The sequence below is a fragment of the Manis pentadactyla genome, chromosome 4, assembly GCF_030020395.1.
Source record: "Manis pentadactyla isolate mManPen7 chromosome 4, mManPen7.hap1, whole genome shotgun sequence".
Classification (NCBI taxonomy): domain Eukaryota; kingdom Metazoa; phylum Chordata; class Mammalia; order Pholidota; family Manidae; genus Manis; species Manis pentadactyla.
This window is the reverse complement of record NC_080022.1, coordinates 23,464,908-23,484,433: the sequence shown is the minus strand read 5'-3', so window position 1 is coordinate 23,484,433 and position 19,526 is coordinate 23,464,908. Positions and strand designations below refer to the sequence as shown.

Sequence of the window (19,526 nt, the reverse complement as noted above, 5' to 3'; positions counted from 1 at the left end):
AACTCCCAATGTCAGCCTTGGAGAGTAAGTAGCTTGCCCTCCCCAAAATCCTAGACTAAAGAGGTCAAGTGACTTGCCTAGGGTCACAAGTAAAATCTAGGGAAGAGCTGGTTCCAAGAGTGAACCAAGAGTTAGCTATACCCCGGCCCAAGTCACAGAAAGACCATTCTTCTGAGTTAATAGAACCTGCTAGAAATGAACTGTCATCATTTGTCTGTATTTATATTTCTATACTAAAAACAAAAACAAAACTAACTTCTGAAAAGTACAGAGCCTGAAATTAGGATGTGGTGGGAGTCACAGCACAGAGAGTGAAATGGTAGGGCTGAATTTCAAGGTATAGGCTCCCACCTTGCTTCCGACAGCCTGGGATTTTGATAAAGGCTCCATAGTCTGTCACCATAGCAACCTATAAAAAAAAAAAAGAATCAATGTCACACAAATTGAGACTCTCTCTTCCGTAACATTTAATCTAGCCTCCCTGAATTTCTACTTGGTACTGACGGTCTCTGTCTGGAGCAAAACTGCCTAAAAGTGATGTTCTGTCTATTCTTTTTGAAATTTAGCCTGGCAGGAATGTGTAAACACATTAAAAACATTGGTGAGAATGGAGTGTCATCAGATGGCTTGATAGCACCTAGGAATGCCCAAATTCCACATCTATTAAAATCCCCAAAAGAAGTAACTGAACAAAAGGAACATAGAGCAGAAAGTCAGACAATAAAGTTACACTTTCTAGTAGCTAGACTGAGACCTCCAAGCCTAATACAGAGAACTTAGTAATTTGGGATGGATCCTGTAGGACATTCTTTTCCCCTAAACTTAAAATCAAACCAGATTATACAGTCTATCTCACTCCAAACGAGAACCTTGGGTTTTAGCAAAACAATTAGAGAAAAAGCCAATATAGAGACCTCTGACAGAACCTGAAAAGATGTAATCAGAGAGAAAAACAGTTGTCCCCAAGTCTGTAGCAGAGGTGACCTATGACAGAGAAGTCAGAGGTTTGTTGGGTCTCTGTAATGTCTACAGTAACGAAAGGCCAGAACACCTGCCAGGAAAACCAACATCCCAGACTCTACTTCTACGTCCCATCTATCTTCTAGCCCAACCCCAAACTGTGGATTAGGATTAACGTTGTCCCTACATTCCGTATTTATCACTAAATTCATTATTATTTGTAAACTATTCAATACAATCTTACACACATACACTTCATCTTGCACAATCACTGTCTCAGCTTCACCAGAACTAAAACAAGGCACATACGTACGACAATTCCTGCTGTACTGCTATTCATTAACACAGACTAAATACTTACCACATGCAAAACACTATTCAAAGTGCTTTACAGAATCCTGACACCACGTGATGTTGGTACTATTATTATTCTCATTTGATAAATGACAAAAGTGATGCATGGTGAGACTAAGTAATTACCCTATGTTCAAAGCTAGTAAGTAGCAGAGCTAGAATGTGAACCCAGTGAATGTAACTAACTACACTAGAACTGCTCATGGGTTTCTTTTAACCATAAAATTCTAACGGCCAAAGGCAAAATGACATTTGACATTTTATCTGTTCCTGGTGACAATCTTCAAAAGTATACATAGTAGGTCCCCATGTTGTAGATGAGGCAGAACATAGAAAGAGCACAGATTGTGGACCTGTGAAAGATGTGGCTTCTAATCCCAACTCTGCCACTTCTTACCTGTGGGATCTTAAACACAACTTGCCTTTCAGGGCCCTAGTTCCCATCTGCATTCACTTTGCTGCTGCATATAACAAATGATGTATATAAAGTGTCATCGACTGGTATCCGGTACCTAGTCTACATTCAATAAACTGTAGCTTTTAAATACTTTGCAGTCCAAGACACTGAAGCACAGAAAGGTTACTGACTAGTGAAAAGGCACACAAGGAACTTCGAAACAAGCCAGGCACAGAACCTACGTCCCTGACTCCTAGTCCAGTGCCTCCTACTTCACCAAATATCATCGCTATTCACTTCAGTGTTAGCATGGAAATGGAAAAAAGCGTTCTTTCTCCTTGGTTTTTAATGGGCACTTGAACTAACTCTGATGAATATGCTAAGCTGGGATAGGGACTCAGAGAGTCTTAAAGAAACAGTACAATCAGGCAGATACTTAAAATAGAGGCAAGGTGGAACTGGAGGAAGGACTTTAGAGATTAGCTGGTCCAATCCTGTCATTTTCAAATGAGGAAAGTAAAAACCAGAGACTTGATGTGCTCACCCACAAAGCCAAGTTGTTCTCTGTAAAACAGGGCCACATGGATAAAAAGATAAGGCTTCAAATTTTTAATTACAATAAGCAAATCCATTCTTCCTTCTGGATCAACTACAAGTACTTTGACTGGCTTTTGCTCCACAGTTCTAGAAAGAGGGTTGAGGTATTTTCTATCGCAAAACAACATTATTAAAAGGACATAATTATCTAACAAACTTAAAAGTAGCACCTGGAAGTTGGAGCCCAAATCACCTTACTGCTGTAAATAAAGACAATCTCACTTTAAATCATTAATCTCCAGTGTCACATTATTATCTTCGGAGGAAATATAACAGATTTTAATTTGGCCTTTCCCAAAAGGGAAGGTTAATGTGCTCCAGAATGTATGCACTTAACTGTTCAGTTAAGAAAAAGCATCCTTGCTATTTCCAGTAGCAGGTATTTCCATCACTGTATCTCCTAGGGTACAGTCACAGTTGAAGTTAACAGAATGGCACCTGCCCTAGATAATCATGCAGTCTGCCTGGTGTCCCAAGAATAATTAGTCAAATAGCTCAGGGGCAAAAAATTCAGCAATTACCTCAATTGAACTCAGGGCTTGTGTAAAATGAATTTACCAACTTCATTATTAGATTAGATTAGAGGTTGCATTGGCCTTGAAACTATTTATCCCTATGACATAAACAACTGGAGACTTAGAGAGTAAGTTACTTGTCCAAAGTCACAAAGTTAGCAAGTAGCATGGCCAGAACAAATGTTTTTTTACTTCTAGACCAGTACTGTTTTCACCTTACCAACATCAATGTCCCCTTAGCATTTCTTTGACTATGGCTGGGCTGAGCCAATTCCCGACTCCCACTGCTATGCTTATACCCCATACATGTTGAATGGACTCCAACACCAAGATGCCTCTGAGAGGTAAGAGAAGGATGAATGTTGGCTTTTCGGCTATCCATCCCCCACCCCAGCTGAGCCTGCTAGAGAAGCACTGCGGGTTATGGGTTGTACCACCAATTCCTTCAGGGACAACTGGTCCAAGAGGCTTAGGTTCAATTTTATTCAAACATTTACTTATCACTTGTATGCAAGATACCATGTTGGGCACTGTGAAATAAAAACAACTTAAAAAAGGAGAGGCCCAGCCTATTTTAAAATGAATTTGAAGTAGTTACCAAGATCATGAGACAACCATGGCCTTCTCTCTCCTGTAACTAAAAAACTAGTGGAGGAGACAGACACATACAAGTAACAATAGTATAAGACAGACGGATAAATGCCATAACTGAGGAACAAACAAATGACTGGAATAACCAGATTTACCATCTACCTTCCTCCTGTACCTCAATTCAGTCAAGAGTTCTCTCATGGTTCTTTTGGTTCCTTCATGCATTTATGTACAGATGCAATTTAGCAGAAAGTAGACTTGGACAGAGGACTAGATTTAGAATCCCAGCTTTGCCATTTACTAATGATTGGGCAATTACTGAATTTTAAGAAGAGTGTCCTCCAATTACTTCAGTGGAGTATGGGGGGACTCAATAATATGGGTGAATGTAGTAACCACATTGTTTTTCATGTGAAACCTTCATAAGAGTGTATATCAATGATACCTTAATTTTAAAAAAAGGGTGTCCTCATCCATAAAATGGGGTTAACAATTTCTTGGGAGAGTGTCAGTGACACAGAATGCGTGAAAGTGCTGTCATGTGTTAGGCTTACAAAATGTTTCTGAACTTTAATGTAACTGGGTCTCTTTTTTTAAAATAAATATTAGGCACTTATTAAATGTTTGTTCAATGAATATTCTGAAAAAGTTTCTTCTTTACAATTTATCAAGAAATTTCTCTTTGCCTATTTCCAGCATTTCTAGGCCATTATTTTTCAAAATTTGCTCCTGAAATACTGAGCTAGAACATAAAAGTTCCCCTTAAACATTTCCCTAGCCCATCTGTCCTTGATAGTAAGATATAAAGCCTATATTAAATCAAGCCCCATCTCATTTAAAAAGCTGTATGTAGGTCAGGACCCCCGTCAGAAATCTAACTCCGTCTGGGGAGGGCAAAGAAAGCTCTCTTCTCTGCCTTTTGTGCAACACCTGACAAGGCGTCACGATTAGAAAAATCAATCTCTTCTCCGGTGCTACCACTTCCTTTTTCTGAATCCTGGCACCTCACTGACCTTTGGGGATACCATGGGCTTTCAAGAAAAAGGACAAAGGCTCTAAAGAACAGAATTGTTTGCTATTTCCTAGAATGTTATTATCCTTTGTATCTTGACTTTATATTACAAGTTGGGACTGACTTAACAGAAGTCAAGAGCCACAATTATTTATAAACCAACTGACAGTCACAAAGTCTGTCTTCAAAGGCCTGACATTACTTATAAACCATAAAGCAAGTTTGCATACTGTAAGTATGCTATCATTAAAATACTACAGACACTCTTAAGACACTGGAAATAATTTCTTGGCTCTACTTTTGCTTCAAAGAGGAGGGAGATAATGTAAATGAGTTCCTATTGTGTCTCAGGCATTGTGTTTTTATAGATTATAGCTTATTTAACCATCACGGCATTCCTATTGTAGGATAGAGTTATTATCTCCATTCAACAAATAAGAAAACTGTGGCTCAAAGAGGTTAAGTCATGGTCTCAAGGATCACACAGTAAAAGAGCTAGGACTGGAACCCAGGTTTCGTCTGGTTCCAAATTCTCGGCTCTCTAAACAAATACAATGCCTTCTCCCATACAGTGTTAATGAGCACCTATTATTTTCTACCCACCTACCTGGGATTGAGGTATACAACAGCAAACAAAACACTCAGGGCTTTGCCCTCATGAAGCTTAGTGTCTTGTGAGGAAGAAGATATTAAAAAGTATAAAAATTCAGGGTGAGCCTATTTCTTTATGGTGGGAAAAGGATCAGAGGAAATGACATTAGGGTTGACACCTAGAAGATGAAGAGAAGCTGGTGGGAGGGTGGGATAGTTGGAAATAGCTTGCACAAAAGCCCTGAGTAGGAAGCAAGCTTAGGATGTTCCGAGTTGTAAGGAACCCAGTGTGGCTTGAGAATGAGTAGAGAAGACCAAAATGACATCGTCAAGAGTAGGCAGAGGCCAGGTCATGCTAAGGGTTAGGAAAACAAGGTTGGATGTACTCAAGTATAATGAGAAACATAAAAGAGCTGTGAGAAAGTGGCATGGTCCAATCTGTCTTTTTAACTTTTTAATGTCATTCTGTCTGCAATGTGAGGAAGACTTGCAGAGTGACTACAACAGAAGTCCCAGGAAGGATCAGGCAAGAAATGGAGAGCTCAAACTAATGGGGTGCCATGGGGATGACGAAGTGTACAGGGCAGAGATATATTTGGGAGGAAGAAATTATAGGACTTGCTGATGGACTAGAGGGGGAAGGAAAAAGGAAAAATCAAGATCAAATCAAGAGGAGAAATCCAGGATGGTGCTCAGATTTCTAGCATGGATAGCTGAATGAACAGTGGTTCCATCTGCTGAGATGGGAAAGACAAGAAGAACAGATTTGGTGAGAAAATTAAAAACTTGGTTTAAAACATAGAGATACTATGAAGTATCCAAATGAATATGCCAAGTATGCGGTTAGGGTCTGGAGCTTAGAGGAGGTACATGTGCTAGCCAGACACTCCTCTAGTCCTTCCTGTTTAAACTGTAATGCTTAAGATATTCTCAGTGGACAGGAACTCCAAACCCATCAATCTATGCTTAACGTAAATGGTAGGTTTTCAAAGCCAAAAGAATATACCTCTCCTTGGAAAATAGTGTAGAGAGCAGGCAAGTTCTCCATGGTCTCAGGTCTTCCTGAATTCATCCTTAATGTTCTATGGCTCCTCCATTTCTCTTCTGACAAAACTAATTCAAGTGTCCTATCACAAAGAAATAAGACAGACAACAATCTGAGAGACATCTGCATTAAAGAAATGTGTAGATAAGCCTCTACAGAATAGTATTAGATTTAACACCGTGTACTTTTATCCAACTCTCTTAGTCCACTGTAATTGTGGGGAGTTTTGGAAACCTTGACTTTATTTCTTTTCAATTTTATACTTACCCCAAACTGTTAGTCTACTGGTTTGTTTTTTGCTTTTTAATTGCTATTGTGACTATTCTTTTGCCAAGAGAAGGCTTTCACATATGTCTGTGTAACTTTAAAAAAAAGGTAAGAATAATAGAAATAAGAACTAACTAACATTTATTAAGCACTTACTATGTCAAGGCACCGGGCTGAGCATTGAACTTCCAACATCTCATTTAATCCTTAAAACTCTCAGGATGCAGGTTCTATTATTATCATAGAGATGAAAAAAACCCAGGCTTCCAAGGTCAAATTCCTGTGCCTACATAAAAAAGCCAGGAATAGTAGAGTCAAACTCCGGCTGACACCAGAGTACCTGCTTTTAACCACTATGTTAGGTGTTATATCTGAAGTGACTTCAAAAGAAAAAGAATAGCTAATTTTTTTTTTTCCTGATAAAATTTAAAACACACATGCCCATTTTAAAAGTTCAGACAATAATACATTAATAATGAAGAGAAAATCATTCATAATTCAATTTTGTTTACTTCCTTTCAGACTTTTCTATATATATATATACAAGTGGTTTTAATGTAACCATGAAACTATTCATTAACAGCTATTTTCTTATAGTTTAGTAATTCACACACATGCTTTTTAATGCCGACATTAATAATCCATTGTTAGATCCATCATATTTATTTAAATATTTCTGAATCGTGTTAAAATGCACATCACAATTCAGTAGGTCTGAGGTGCCGCTGGAGACTATATTTCTGACCAACTCCCACACGATGCTGATGATGCCTAATAGAAGCAAGTCTTAGACCTTTGGAGGTGGAAGGGATCTTATCTTGCTCAGCCTCCTGGTTTTAGACAGAGCAAACTAGTGGCCTAGCTATCTAGTGGCTTTTAACCATACCCCTTTAATCTGCTGAATAAATCACTGCTACGTAAAGATAAATCTAATGGTACTGTCCTCAGGTCTCTATTTCCCTTGAGTTTTTCATAAGCAAATACTTTCTTCTCTTGTCAATCCCCAAGTACCCATCACTTTCAGAGACCTCAGGTCCTACTTTTCGTAAGTCTTCCTGATTTACAATGACTATCCATTAAGTCTCTTGAAACAGAGATGAAAGAAAATCCTGTCAGCCTTCCAAACCCTATTCTAGTGTCATCCCAAGGCCCATGAATACCCTCGTCCTTGAGTTCCATAAGACAACCTTGTATCCTTTTAATAAACTTGCTCTTTTCTGCTTAAGCCAGCCAGGGATGGTTTTTACTACTTTATTAATAGCACATAGGTAAAGTGCAGGCAGATTTGTCAGTTCTCAAGAAATGGCTGATAAACAGGTTAAACCCAAGAATCACAGCCTGGTTGGATCCTGCCTCTTCCACATCTCAGCTATGCAGTCTCATCTCCAGGCCTCCTTTTCCCTCTGCCCCATCTCTCACCTCACATCCTAGACCACAGGTTATTAACCTGAAGGGAATGGCTCTATCAAGAGACCTTACTTCCTCCAACCCTTGGAGCACTAATGAAGTACAGAATCCAGAGACATCAGTGGCTACAACATCTAAATTGAGCTCAAACATCTTATCACTTGTCCCTTTCTACACAAAAGCCATGGGAAGAGCAATAAAAAAAACAACACCTTAAGTTGTTTCTTACAGACTTCTGCTGTGGTTAGACTATAAACAACTAATTTAAAGCTCTCCTGTTTGCTCCTTCTGTAGAACAGTAGCCTGAGAAACCCTATGCAGTTCTTAAGAAGAAAGCTGGCATGTGTTTTAGAGGGAAAAAATGAAATATAACAGTAATAGGTTTACAATTTGGGGAAAGTAGAGGGTTGACATTAAAAAAAAAATGGGACTTGAAAGTTTTCTTTCCAGTTATGTTCTGTAGAAACCTAGACTTCTGTGGTGGCTATTCAGAAGCTCCTTAGTTAATTCAAGTTTATTTTTAAGAAGTCAATTCTGAAATAGTTAGGGACCACAGGATTCAAGAAAGCCAAAGAAGTAGGGCTCTAAGCCAAGAAACCAGGAGCCTCCATACCACAGGTGGGGGAGCACAGCCCCAAGACCAGATTTGGGGTGGGGGTCCCACCCAGAGCAATCGAGAAGCCAGGAGCCTCTCCTCAGTAATTAGGCAGAGAATGATTATTGCTAGTTCCCACCTTCCTCCTTTGGGGTGGGCTGTGATAGCAAAAAGGAAAGGAGATTACAGCAAGAGGGCCAGCTTTTAACAGTGTATTATGCTTTGATCCAATTTATCTATTACACTTTTATGTAAGATTTCATTTGGAAAAAAAGATTTCTACTGCTTTAAAAAAAGCTATAAAACATTGAGCTAGATATAGTTCAGTCAGATAGGACTACATCTGTAGGCTTAAAAAAGCAAGTACATTGACAAGGATTGAGACATCCCATTTGGAGTTGCTTTTCAACAGTTCCAGAAACAGAAAGTCCTCCTTAAGAGCCTCATTTTACTTGAATTCGTTTAAGTAACTGTAATATGTAGGGAAACAACAGGGACCCAGTTATCAGCTACCCCCTTCCCAAAGCAAGGGGCAGAGAAAAGAAATAGTATAATAGTATATATAGTATGGGAATGGCAGGTGTGGTAGGGGAATGGTGGCCCAGAGTGAGGTCAGAGCCTATGTTGGCTGAGGAGGAAATCTGCAGAGAAAAGCAACCCAGTGTGGGAAGCAGCGTAATGAGGTCATCAATATATTGGGCAGCCCAGAATGGGGTATCAGAGCCCAAGAACGGAGAAGCAGGGGCTGAGGATAGAGGTAGTAATGCAATGTTAGTTTTCCAATTTAGTAATTAATATTGTAGTTATAAAGGAGAATGTCCTTGTTTGTAGGAAAACTAAAGTATTCAAGAATGATGGGGCATCAGGTCAGCAACTTAACTCATATATTTCATAAGAAAAAATTGTTTATACTGTACCTCCACAAATTTATGATGAATTCAATTTTTTTAATGTGCATGCTACTGGAAAAAAAACCCTGTCCTCCCTCCTCTGAAACAAAGAGAAGTTCACAGACCAATATTAAATTGGTAACATGCTTTATAGACCTTTTGGAACTCATTTTATGTGTCCCGTTATTGATCTGGCAATGAGGAAGGAATTCATTATACCAATACCAAACATACAAACAACCTATATCTATTGCCTTCATTTCCATCTTCCTTTCTGTTAAATGGAGAAATTGCTCATCTTTATAAGGCTGCTCCCTCTAACTATACTTGATCCCATCCATTCTCATGTTTTCAGAACACTCAATGACCCAGTTTCTCTCTTATAGATTCAATTTCCCCATCACCCTCTCAACTGGGACCGTGATGATCCCTCATCTCCTTCAGCTTCCACATCCTCTCCTCTCTTTTACAATCATATGTATGAAAAATACTCTCTAGATTCACTGCCTCTATTTCCTGATACCAATCTTTGCCTCATTATCTGGCCTCTGTCCCTATCACACCAACAAAATAACTCTTGTTAAGGATACCATGAGCTCCATAACAATAAAACCAACAGCTCAAGGTTCTCACTTAGGTGATCTTACTCAAACCTATAGCTCCATTATCACCTATATGCAAATTACTCCCAAATTTATATTTCTAACTTCTGAGCTCCAAAGCCATGTTTCAAACTGCCTCCTGGATGCCATGAATGACCTCTCCCTTCCCTGCCAAAAAAGAACTGCTCTGTTGCATAAACCAGAAACCTAGGAGTTACTGTTGACTCCTCCCTTTTCACTCCCTGAATCCAGTCCATCAACAAGTTCTACTGATCTTACCTCCTACATAGTTCTCGAATCTGTTCAGGTCTCTGCAGTTTCACCAATACCTCAGTCCTCCCTGCCAACATCTCTCACCTAAGTGGTCTATCTGCATCTATCTCTCCTCCTATCTGTTCATACCACTGAGCCTGAGGGATCAAGCCACCTCACTCACCACAGCAACCACCCAAGCAAAAAAAAAAAAAACCACAAAAAATAACCGGTGGTTTCCCCAGCAGCCTTAAAGTAAAAGCTACAAAATCTTGCAAGATCTGACCTCTACCCTCCTCCAGCTTCATCTTGTACCATACTCCCCTTCATTCTTTGTACTGGCCACACTGGCCTCTTTGTGCTTTAGTCCTTTCCTCCCATTTGTTTCAAGGCCTCTCCCCGTGCTGTTCAGTAATGTAATATTCTGCCTTCCTCTCTTCACACAACTAAATTAGAATTCTTCCTTCGGGCATCAGTTCAGTCATCTTTTCCTTAGAGAAGCCTTTCTGTTTATTTCAGGCACCGCTCCTCGGTAGTATTTATTTTACATTTCTTAGTGAGATCATTGTTTCACATGTTTTTCCGACCAGACTCAAACCCCTGAAGTCAGGGACCATGTTTTGGTTCACCATGTAGCCCCAAGCTTTGCACAATAAATATCACAAATTGGACGATTAAGGAAAAGACCTAGTTCACAGATATGAGTCCAAATTTCTCAACAAGACTGTGCTCTGAAGAGCAGGAATCGGACATTTCCTTCATATCTCTCGGGGGCGCACGGCAGGCCCAGTAAATGGCTGCAGAATCAGTGCCAGATACAAGTCGGCTTCCTCGGTCAGAGAGAACCTTGGTGGAGGCTGAGAAACAGGTCTTTTCTCCCTGGAAGCGTCCGGCACAGGGCTGGCCGCGGTAGGCACTGGTTGAAAAAGTCAGCCATCGAGAGCCCCCAGCAGCCGCAGAGACCCCAGAGCTCAGCTCCAGCCTAGAAAGGGAACCCAGGCTACTACACACCACACCTAGCAACCTGGGGCCCGCCTCTGCCCGTTGCAAACCTCCCGCTGAGAAGGGCCAGGCTTAGCCCGCACACAACCGAGGCACAGTCTCCAGATTGCGCAGCCACCCACCCCCGATTTTCCTTTCCCTTACTCTGTGTCAGCTCCAGGTCTTCGAGCCGCAGCATTGCGCGAAACGCCAAAACCCAGTCAGCCTGCTTCCACCCACAAGACACAGCGCGCCTAGGTGGGACTCCAGCTTCATTCACCAATCCTGGAATCGTACTCTCGTGACATCAGGTAAGAACTAACCAATAACAGGACAGTATCTAGGGGGCGGTGCAGAGGGGAGTATTGGAAGCTGACTGGTTTCTCCAAGACGGAAGTTCTGGGGGAAGGACTAAGTCGGACCCAATCGTGCGGTGCTTGAGGGTGTCAGCGCGGTCAGTGGCGGCGCTGAGAAGAGCGGCTGTCGCCATGATAGAGCAGCAGAAACGCAAGGCCCCAGAGTTGCCGCTGGTCCCAGTCAAGCGACAGCGGCATGAGTTGCTTTTGGGAGCGGCGGGGTCGGGCCCCGGCACAGGGCAGCCGCAGGCAGCTCCGGGAGCTTTGCTGCAGGCGGTAAGTGAAGTAGCCGGCGGCCTGCGGCCCTCAGCTCATCATCCTCTCTCAGAAGGCTGCACCCGGTGATTCCGCACCGGCCTTTTACCCGCACTGCGGGGACGCAACGAGAAGCTCTACCTGGAGTTAAAGTAAATCAGCACTATAAAAGCGGCAGGCACCCTGCGAATGCTCCATCCGTTTCCCGGTTACATGCCGGTTTTCGGCGTCTGGACGGCCCTGTGAAATGGCATTAGAATTAGTTAAGGACCTTGAGCTCAAAACCAGGACCAGGGCTGTCGCATACTAAATCTTTCAGTGATCCATCATAGAATAAACATTCAGGAAAGTTTGTAGAGTGAAGTAATGGAAGATGAAAGGACGGAAATGAATGATACTTGGTCGCTTTGGGGCTTTGAGCAAGTTGCCGTTCCATTTCTCTCTTTGCATTAGTGTTAACTGACAACAACCGAATAGTAGCCAGCATTCATTGAGCCCAGTGTACTAAGTGCTTTTGTGTATGAAAACTCTGTTAATATTGGTAACAACTTAAGAGTTAGAAACTTATCCCATTTTGTAACTAGGAAAACAAACTATCCAGTAAGTAATAGAAATATTTTTTAAACCCGGAATCCATGCTTTTAATCATTTCCTGTTAAGACAGAGGTAATGGTCACACCACCCCTTTTGTGCTGTTAGGCTCAGTGAAGATACGTATGTGTCCCCTCTCTCAGCACCTCAACCAGCTGGTGAGCAAATCCTGGCTCTGTTCTGTCTGTTCTCGGAATGTATCCCGAATTGCTACCACTTCTGCCACCTCCATCACCAGCTCCTGGTCTAAGCCATTATTATCTCATCTGGCATTTTGCAGTAGGGTCCTAACCCATATTCCTGTTTCTGCTTTTGTACCATCAATCTATTTTTCAATCCAGTAGCTGGAGGAATCCTAAACATCAGATCATGTTATTACCCTCTGCTGAAAACTTTCAGTGGCTTTCCACTTCACTCAGAATAGAACCAGAATCTTTACAATTTTGCCCTCTTTCCCTTTACCTCTTTGATCTACTAATTTCCTGTTGTTCACACTGCTCCAGTCACACTGGCTTTCCTCAAAAGCCTTGGCATTTTCTGCTCTTTCTACTGGAATGTTCTTCTTCTAAACGTCCACCTGGTTTCACACCTCCAAATCTTTGCTCAATTATCACTTTTTCAGAGAGGGCTCTCCTGACTACCCTATTTAAGTTGTAATAAACTGTACTCACCATGTTACTGCCTTTTTTTCTCCTTACCACATACCACCATCTATATGTTTTACCTGTTCCCTCTTTTCCTCCCTACTTGTCTCCTTCATTCCCACTAGAACATAAACTCTGTTGTTTATTTTGTTCAATACTGTTTTCCTAGTGCCTAGAACAGTGCTTGGCACATAATATATTTTGAATAAACAAGTAAGCTGGAAACTGCTGAAGAGATTTGGGGGCTATTGTTCTTTTAACAAGTAAGAATATCAGGTTTTGGTGAATTGCCCAAGCCTAGACTTAGTGTCAAGACCATAAGCAAAACTACTTTCCCTAATAATCTGTACCTTTTAGGGTTGTTGGGAACCTCAGTTCAATCATCCACTCATTAAATGAGCTGGAGAGTGGGAAAATAGTGTTGAATGACAGTTAAGGGCCCTGCACTCACTGAGCTTCTTTACTAGTGGGGAAAAAAGATAAAATATGTAAAGACATGCATAAGGAAGGTAATTACAGGTAGTAGTAAGTATCATGAGGAAATACAGTAGGGTTAATGGAATGCAGAGGGGTTGCGTGATGCTGCTTGAGTTTGAGTGATCAAGGAAAGACTTCTGAAGAGGGAACATCTGAAAGCAGCCAAACACAAGAAGATCTAGGGGAAGAGGATTCCTTTCTGGGGCAACAACAAGTGTAAAGATCTTGAGGCAGAAATGAATTAACATAAGCAGTTGTTAAAATGAGCAATTAAAAGTTGGCTATGGGTCAGGAGCACAGTGAGGGAAGAGGAAAGTTAGTATTACAAGCAGACATTGGAAACTTCAATCGTATGACATTGGAGGCATACGGTATGTGAGAAGAGCTGCCATTGCCTTATCAGGAGAAATCCACTCAATCATTGTTTCTCTTGTCTTTTCCTCCCACCCTCTATCCCCCAGTTTTGCCTGTCTCCTTTGCCTGTTTGCAGTGACCACCCTGTGCTTCTCTTTTGTTTAGGGGCCTCCAAGGTGTTCCTCCCTTCAAGCCCCAATCATGCTCCTCTCAGGACATGAAGGGGAAGTGTACTGCTGCAAGTTTCACCCCAGTGGATCCACCTTAGCATCTGCAGGATTTGACCGACTGATATGTAAGGCATAGTTTTTCAAACTGGAATAATTGCTCTCTGCCAAATAGTGATTAAAACCTTGGTGCCACAGAAAGTATCAGTCTGAGTTGTCACAGCACAAATTCCATGGCTAATGTGCTAAAAAATAGGATCATGAAAATGCTGCATGCTGTTGGGTATAGAACTTAGGGTCTATGTGGTAAATACAGGAGGAATTATGTTACCAGCTGGGAAGTGAGTTACTCCAGTTTGAGAATATCTTTCTCTTGAAGGCAAACCTTGAGCTGATTTAGCAAGACAAGAGATCTAGATGTAGTGGAAGTGATGAGGAAAGAGATTACTTTTCCCCAAAGGTGTAAGGCCCTCCTCTGGATCCACTCAGAAACTTTAGCATTGGGAAGGAAGTTGGGGGGGAACCTAAACTCGAAACTCTCTTGGGTAATTTACCTGTACATCATTAGGATCTGCTATCAGATTCTCACTACTAGTCAGGAATACCTAGTTTTAAGAAATAAGTAGAAAAAAATCACTTGGGGGAGTCCTAAGAAAAAGCAAGGGAGAATATGATAAGAAGCAGCTCACTTTTTTCTTCTGGCATCACTTGCCACAGTAAGATGAAAAGAATCCTTTGGCTCTTTGCTTATAACTCTGTACTGCAGGGTGAATGATAACTATCTTTACTGTCTGTTTTGATTTAGGTTTTCTGGTTCTATGATCCTTAACCTTACTGGTGGCCAAGCATCTGGAACATTTAGGGATCTTTGCAGAACATCCCTGAATTATTGATTTGCTTAATGTCATCAAACAAACTAAAAACAGTTTTAGCAGCAGAAAAGTAACTACTCTATACATGTACCTTAGTATGTATAGAGGTGCTCCTTAGTGACACTCATCAAATTTCACTCCTTGCTTGACCAAGCTACCTGAGGATAGAAACTATATCTATTCACTTAGCTCATTTTACCCCAGCGTCTGGCATGTCATAGGTACTTGGTACATGTGATATGAGTAAATATAAAGTCATTGCCATGTGACCTTCAAGTCAATTGTGGTTTCCTAGATTTTCCATAAGTGCCATCATTTCTCATTCTGCTTATACTCAAAGCAGACAAGTAGTAGTGAATGCTAACTTCTTTTAAATTACAAGAAAAAACTTAAGATTTAAAAAATTATATCCATTAATTAAGTTTTTACCCTTATGAAATATGAAAATCCTGCATTATTTTTGTTTTAATGTCAGGAAAATTGGCCCACTGGTAAAACCAATAGTGTTCCAAGGGAGTTGTTCTGGTGTATTTATACATATCCTTGCCATGGCCAGTAATGAGTTTTCTTTGCCTAGTAATACTCACAGACGCTTGTCTCCCTAACAGTGTTGTGGAATGTCTATGGTGACTGTGATAACTATGCGACATTGAAGGGACACAGTGGAGCAGTGATGGAACTACATTATAATACAGATGGCAGGTGAGTATTCCACGTAGCAGAATGACAGCTGCTTCTCATACTAATTCTCCTTGGCATCCTTTCATATTTCATCCTCTCTCAGGAGACCATGCTGTAAAAACTATTGAATATTGGGCAACTACTTTTATTATCCTATCCCTGTCATACCAGGTAAGGTGTTTATTGTTCATGTGTGCATTTATAAAAACATCAGCTCCATCATCTTAACATATTAACAACTCAGATAAATTCTCTTTTTAAGATAGAAAACAAGTTAATTTTTATATGTAGCAGTTAGCTATATTTATTATAAAGTAATAAAATATTTATTTTGAGAAATCAAAAAAATCAGAAGAATGAAAAGGTAGCCCACACTTTTACCACTCCAAACATAATCACTGTTAATATTATGATACATTTTTCTCAAGCCTTTTTCCTACTCAAAACTGTTTGGTTTATATATATATATATATATACATAAGAGCTACATGTTTGATCTTACCTTCTGCTTTTTTCCCTTAATGTTGTTCACCTAACATCTGTTTATCATAACATACTATTTATCATAAACATTTTAATGATTGCATGATTTTAGAATAACTAGATAATATGGAAATATGATTACACAGAGTTAATTAATAGGTATTTTATTAAACATTTGTTTTATACTTCTGACCTCTAAAATCCTAGGGCCTTTTAATCAACTGGTACATAGCCTTGTGTACATCTTTCCTGTTACTATAGAAATTATCCTCAGAGGCTAAGTAAAAACTTTGATTTTTAAAGAAAGGGTTAGAGTTATTGTGCCACTGGATTAGGCATTGCCATAGTCTGTCTTCTCTCTGTAGCTGGGAGTGATTAAACATTTCTAAGTGAAAGGATGCTTTATGTGTACAGTGTTGTCTGTCATGAGGAAAAGAAAAAGAAAGCTACCATTTCAGATGTGTAATATATCATGGGGACTGACAAGGAATTTTATTGTTTCATAGGATAGACCTTGTTACTGGGTCTAGAGCACCAGTAGGATTTTGGTAGGTAGGGGAAGGCATTCCAGCATCATGTGTCAAAACTGTCAGAACACAACATGTTCCTGATCTTGAAGAATATGGCACATTATGGCAAGTGGGAAAGCTAGATTACTACTGTTTGTCTTCACTTCGTTTTTGTTCTTTCTCTTCTAGCATGCTCTTCTCAGCATCCACAGATAAAACTGTGGCAGTGTGGGATAGTGAAACAGGCGAGAGGGTTAAAAGGCTGAAAGGACATACTTCCTTTGTGAATTCCTGTTATCCAGCCAGACGGGGCCCCCAGCTTGTCTGCACTGGCAGTGATGATGGTACGGTTAAGGTGGGTGTTGTCTGTGTTGCCTTTTCTCAGGTGACGTAATGTGAATCCTGTCTTGCTTTCCCACCTGCGCTGTACCTTCTTCTCCACAACTTTGTTTTAGCAGTCATGTCCCAAAGTAGACACTTTTTAAATAAGTTTAAAGTAACTAGGTAGTTTTGCTTTTAAGTATCCTGCAGAATAATATTAGAACTGTATTGAACCATTGTGACTTGGAATAAAATGGACCACTGGAATTGGAGTCTTGGCTTTGCTGTTTACTTTGTTGTGTGATCTTGGGCAGATCACTCTTCTGATCCTCAGTTTCTCATTTTTCAGAGCAATGACAGTAATATACATGCCTTAGAAAGCTGTTGTGAAATTACAGTCAGTATATTTAAAAAATCAGTATGTAGTTTAATAACAGAATGGGATCTTAAATGTCAATTAGTCCAATAATTTCTAACTTCTGTGCATATCAGAATCACCTGAGAAACCTGTTCAAAATAAAAAACCTGATTCTGGTTCAGTAGGCCTGGAATGCGATTTTTTTTTAAATTAAGACTTTATTTTTAAGAACAGTTTCAGCTTCATGGCAAAACTGAGAGGAAGGTACAGAAGTTTCCCATACACCCATTGCCCTTATGTATGCATAGCCTCCCCTAAACCAATGTCCCCCACCAGAATGGTACACTTGTTAAAATTTATAAACCTACATCAACACATTGTAATCAAAGGCCATAGTTTATATTAGGGTTCACTTCTGGTGGTGTACATTCTGTTGGTTTGGACAAATGTATGACGACATGTATCCATCACTGTGGTTTCATACAGAGTATTTTCAGCCACCTAAATCCTCTTGCTCTGTTCATCCCTCCCAACTCTGGGCAACCACTAATCATTCACTGCCTCCGTAGCTTTGCTTTTTCCAGAATGACATAGAGTTACATAATATGTAGCCTTTTCGGTTGACATCTTTCACTTAGTAATGTGCATTTATGATTCTTTCATGTCTTTTCATGGTTTGATAGCTCATTTCTTCTTAGCACATTCCTTTGTCTGGAGGTACCACAGTTTATCCATTCTCCTACTGAAGGACATCTTGATTGGTTGCTTCCAAGAGTTGGTAATTATGAATAAAGCTGCTATAAACATCCATGTACAGTTTTTTGTGTGGATTTAAGTCTTCAGCTCCTTTGGGTAAATAGCAAGGAGTGTGATTGCTGGATCATATGGTAAGAGTATGTTTAGTTTTGTGCAAAATTGCCAGTTTGTCTTCTAAATTGACTATACCATTTGCATTCCCACCAGCAGTGAATAAAAGTCCCTGTTGTTCCATATCTTCATCATTTGGTGTTGTCAGTGTTTCTGATTTTGGCTTCTCTAATAGTTGTATAGTGGTTTCGCCTCATTTGTTTAACTTGCATTTCCCTGATGACATACAACGTGAAGCATCTTTTCATATGCTTTTTGTCATCTCTATAACTTCCTTGATAAGGTATCTGTTAAGGTCTTTAGCTCATTTTTTAATTGTGATCTCATCTAGCTTCCCTATTTTAAATTGAGGAAAATGCTCAGAAATAGTAACTTATTTCAAGGGCACCCAAGGCCATATTGCATTATTTATGTATAAATGGTACCAACCATTTTACTCTTTCTTTGGCACTAGTTTTGGACTCTGGATTGTATTTCATGGTTAAACAGGGAAGTACTTCAAAGGGGTACATCTGAGAAACCACATTAAACTTGTGATTGTTGCTTTTGTAAAAGAATTTTTTTTTTTTCTTAAATAAAGGTGTGACACTGACATAGTGGATTATGTGCTTTGAGATGTTTTTCTACTAAATGGCTTTTATAATAAACCTAATCACCTGGGGCCCTTTGATGCTTGGCTAGGTGGAGATCTGTGGTTTAAGAATGGTTCCAAAGCCCAGAGCTCTAATCCTGGTCTCCTATAGAGAGTCTTAGCAGTAGCTGATTTGCTAGTTGGCACTTCAAAGGCAGTAAAACATGAGAATGCCCTAATGCATTTTGTTAACATTTGTTGAGGGCCTGCTATAATAAACATCTAGGAACTTACTCTTGTTGAGTTCCAGTTTTCCTTCCCTTTACCTTTTTTCTCACTTTCATTCTGTCTTTTCTTCTCTTCCCTCATGTTTATCTTTCTGTCTCTTCTTAGCTTTTTCTTTTTCTACTACCTTTCATTGTGAATATATGTCTGTCTTTTCTGTTCTTTCCTTCTTTCAGTTCTTCTCTTCTTCCTTAAATGTGGTTTGAAATAATTATTTTAACTTTAACTCAAGGTTAAAGCTATTTTACCTCAAGGTAATTTTTTTTTATGTGAAGTATGTCACATCACCTAAAGATGACTACTTTTTAACCAGTTTCTTTTTAATTTCAACATAGTATTTATAATTCTGCTTCATTGAACAGCCTTTTACATATGTCTTTTAGTTGCTTGTCAAGTTGGAATGCTTTGTTGTTTTCTGTTAGTAGGTTGGTAAGTATAGGAATAACCGCTGCCTATCTTAGGGGGAAATGTCAGGTCACTTTTTACTTGTCAGAGTTCTCAACAGAAGTAAAGGTTGTAGTACTTGCATTTTTAGTCTAGAAGTGGCATCCTGGGTAACAACCATACCGGTAGTTTCCAAACTGTTTTTAGCAATTCATTCTTTCTTCTAAGAAAGCAATAAATAATCATATGTACATACGTGTTTGTGATTCCCTTACCAATTATATATATGTACATA

At 39.8% G+C, this 19,526-nt stretch overlaps 2 protein-coding genes across 3 annotated transcripts in view; one reads left to right on the top strand and one right to left on the bottom strand.

Moving 5' to 3' along the window:
- Nucleotides 1-11,332, bottom strand: part of ZCCHC17 (zinc finger CCHC-type containing 17) — a 40,109-nt gene extending 28,777 nt beyond the window's left edge. Inside the window, exons 1-4 of one of the 2 annotated variants that reach the window (XM_036885188.2) lie at nt 11,222-11,310; nt 6,486-6,615; nt 6,024-6,144; nt 352-409 (exon numbers count right to left, since the gene is read on the bottom strand). In XM_036885188.2, coding sequence (XP_036741083.1) covers nt 352-409; nt 6,024-6,089 — 124 coding nt within the window. In that variant the 5' untranslated portion in view covers nt 6,090-6,144; nt 6,486-6,615; nt 11,222-11,310. Of the gene's footprint in view, nt 1-351; nt 410-6,023; nt 6,145-6,485; nt 6,616-11,221 lie in introns of both variants that reach the window. The other variant, XM_036885187.2, reaches the window with a different exon arrangement.
- Nucleotides 11,333-11,479: 147 nt separating this feature from the next.
- SNRNP40 (small nuclear ribonucleoprotein U5 subunit 40) overlaps nt 11,480-19,526 on the top strand; it is a 29,495-nt gene continuing 21,448 nt past the window's right edge. Inside the window, exons 1-4 of the mRNA XM_036885206.2 lie at nt 11,480-11,688; nt 13,899-14,028; nt 15,381-15,474; nt 16,635-16,800. Coding sequence (XP_036741101.1) covers nt 11,545-11,688; nt 13,899-14,028; nt 15,381-15,474; nt 16,635-16,800 — 534 coding nt within the window. The 5' untranslated portion in view covers nt 11,480-11,544. The remainder of the gene's footprint in view (nt 11,689-13,898; nt 14,029-15,380; nt 15,475-16,634; nt 16,801-19,526) is intronic.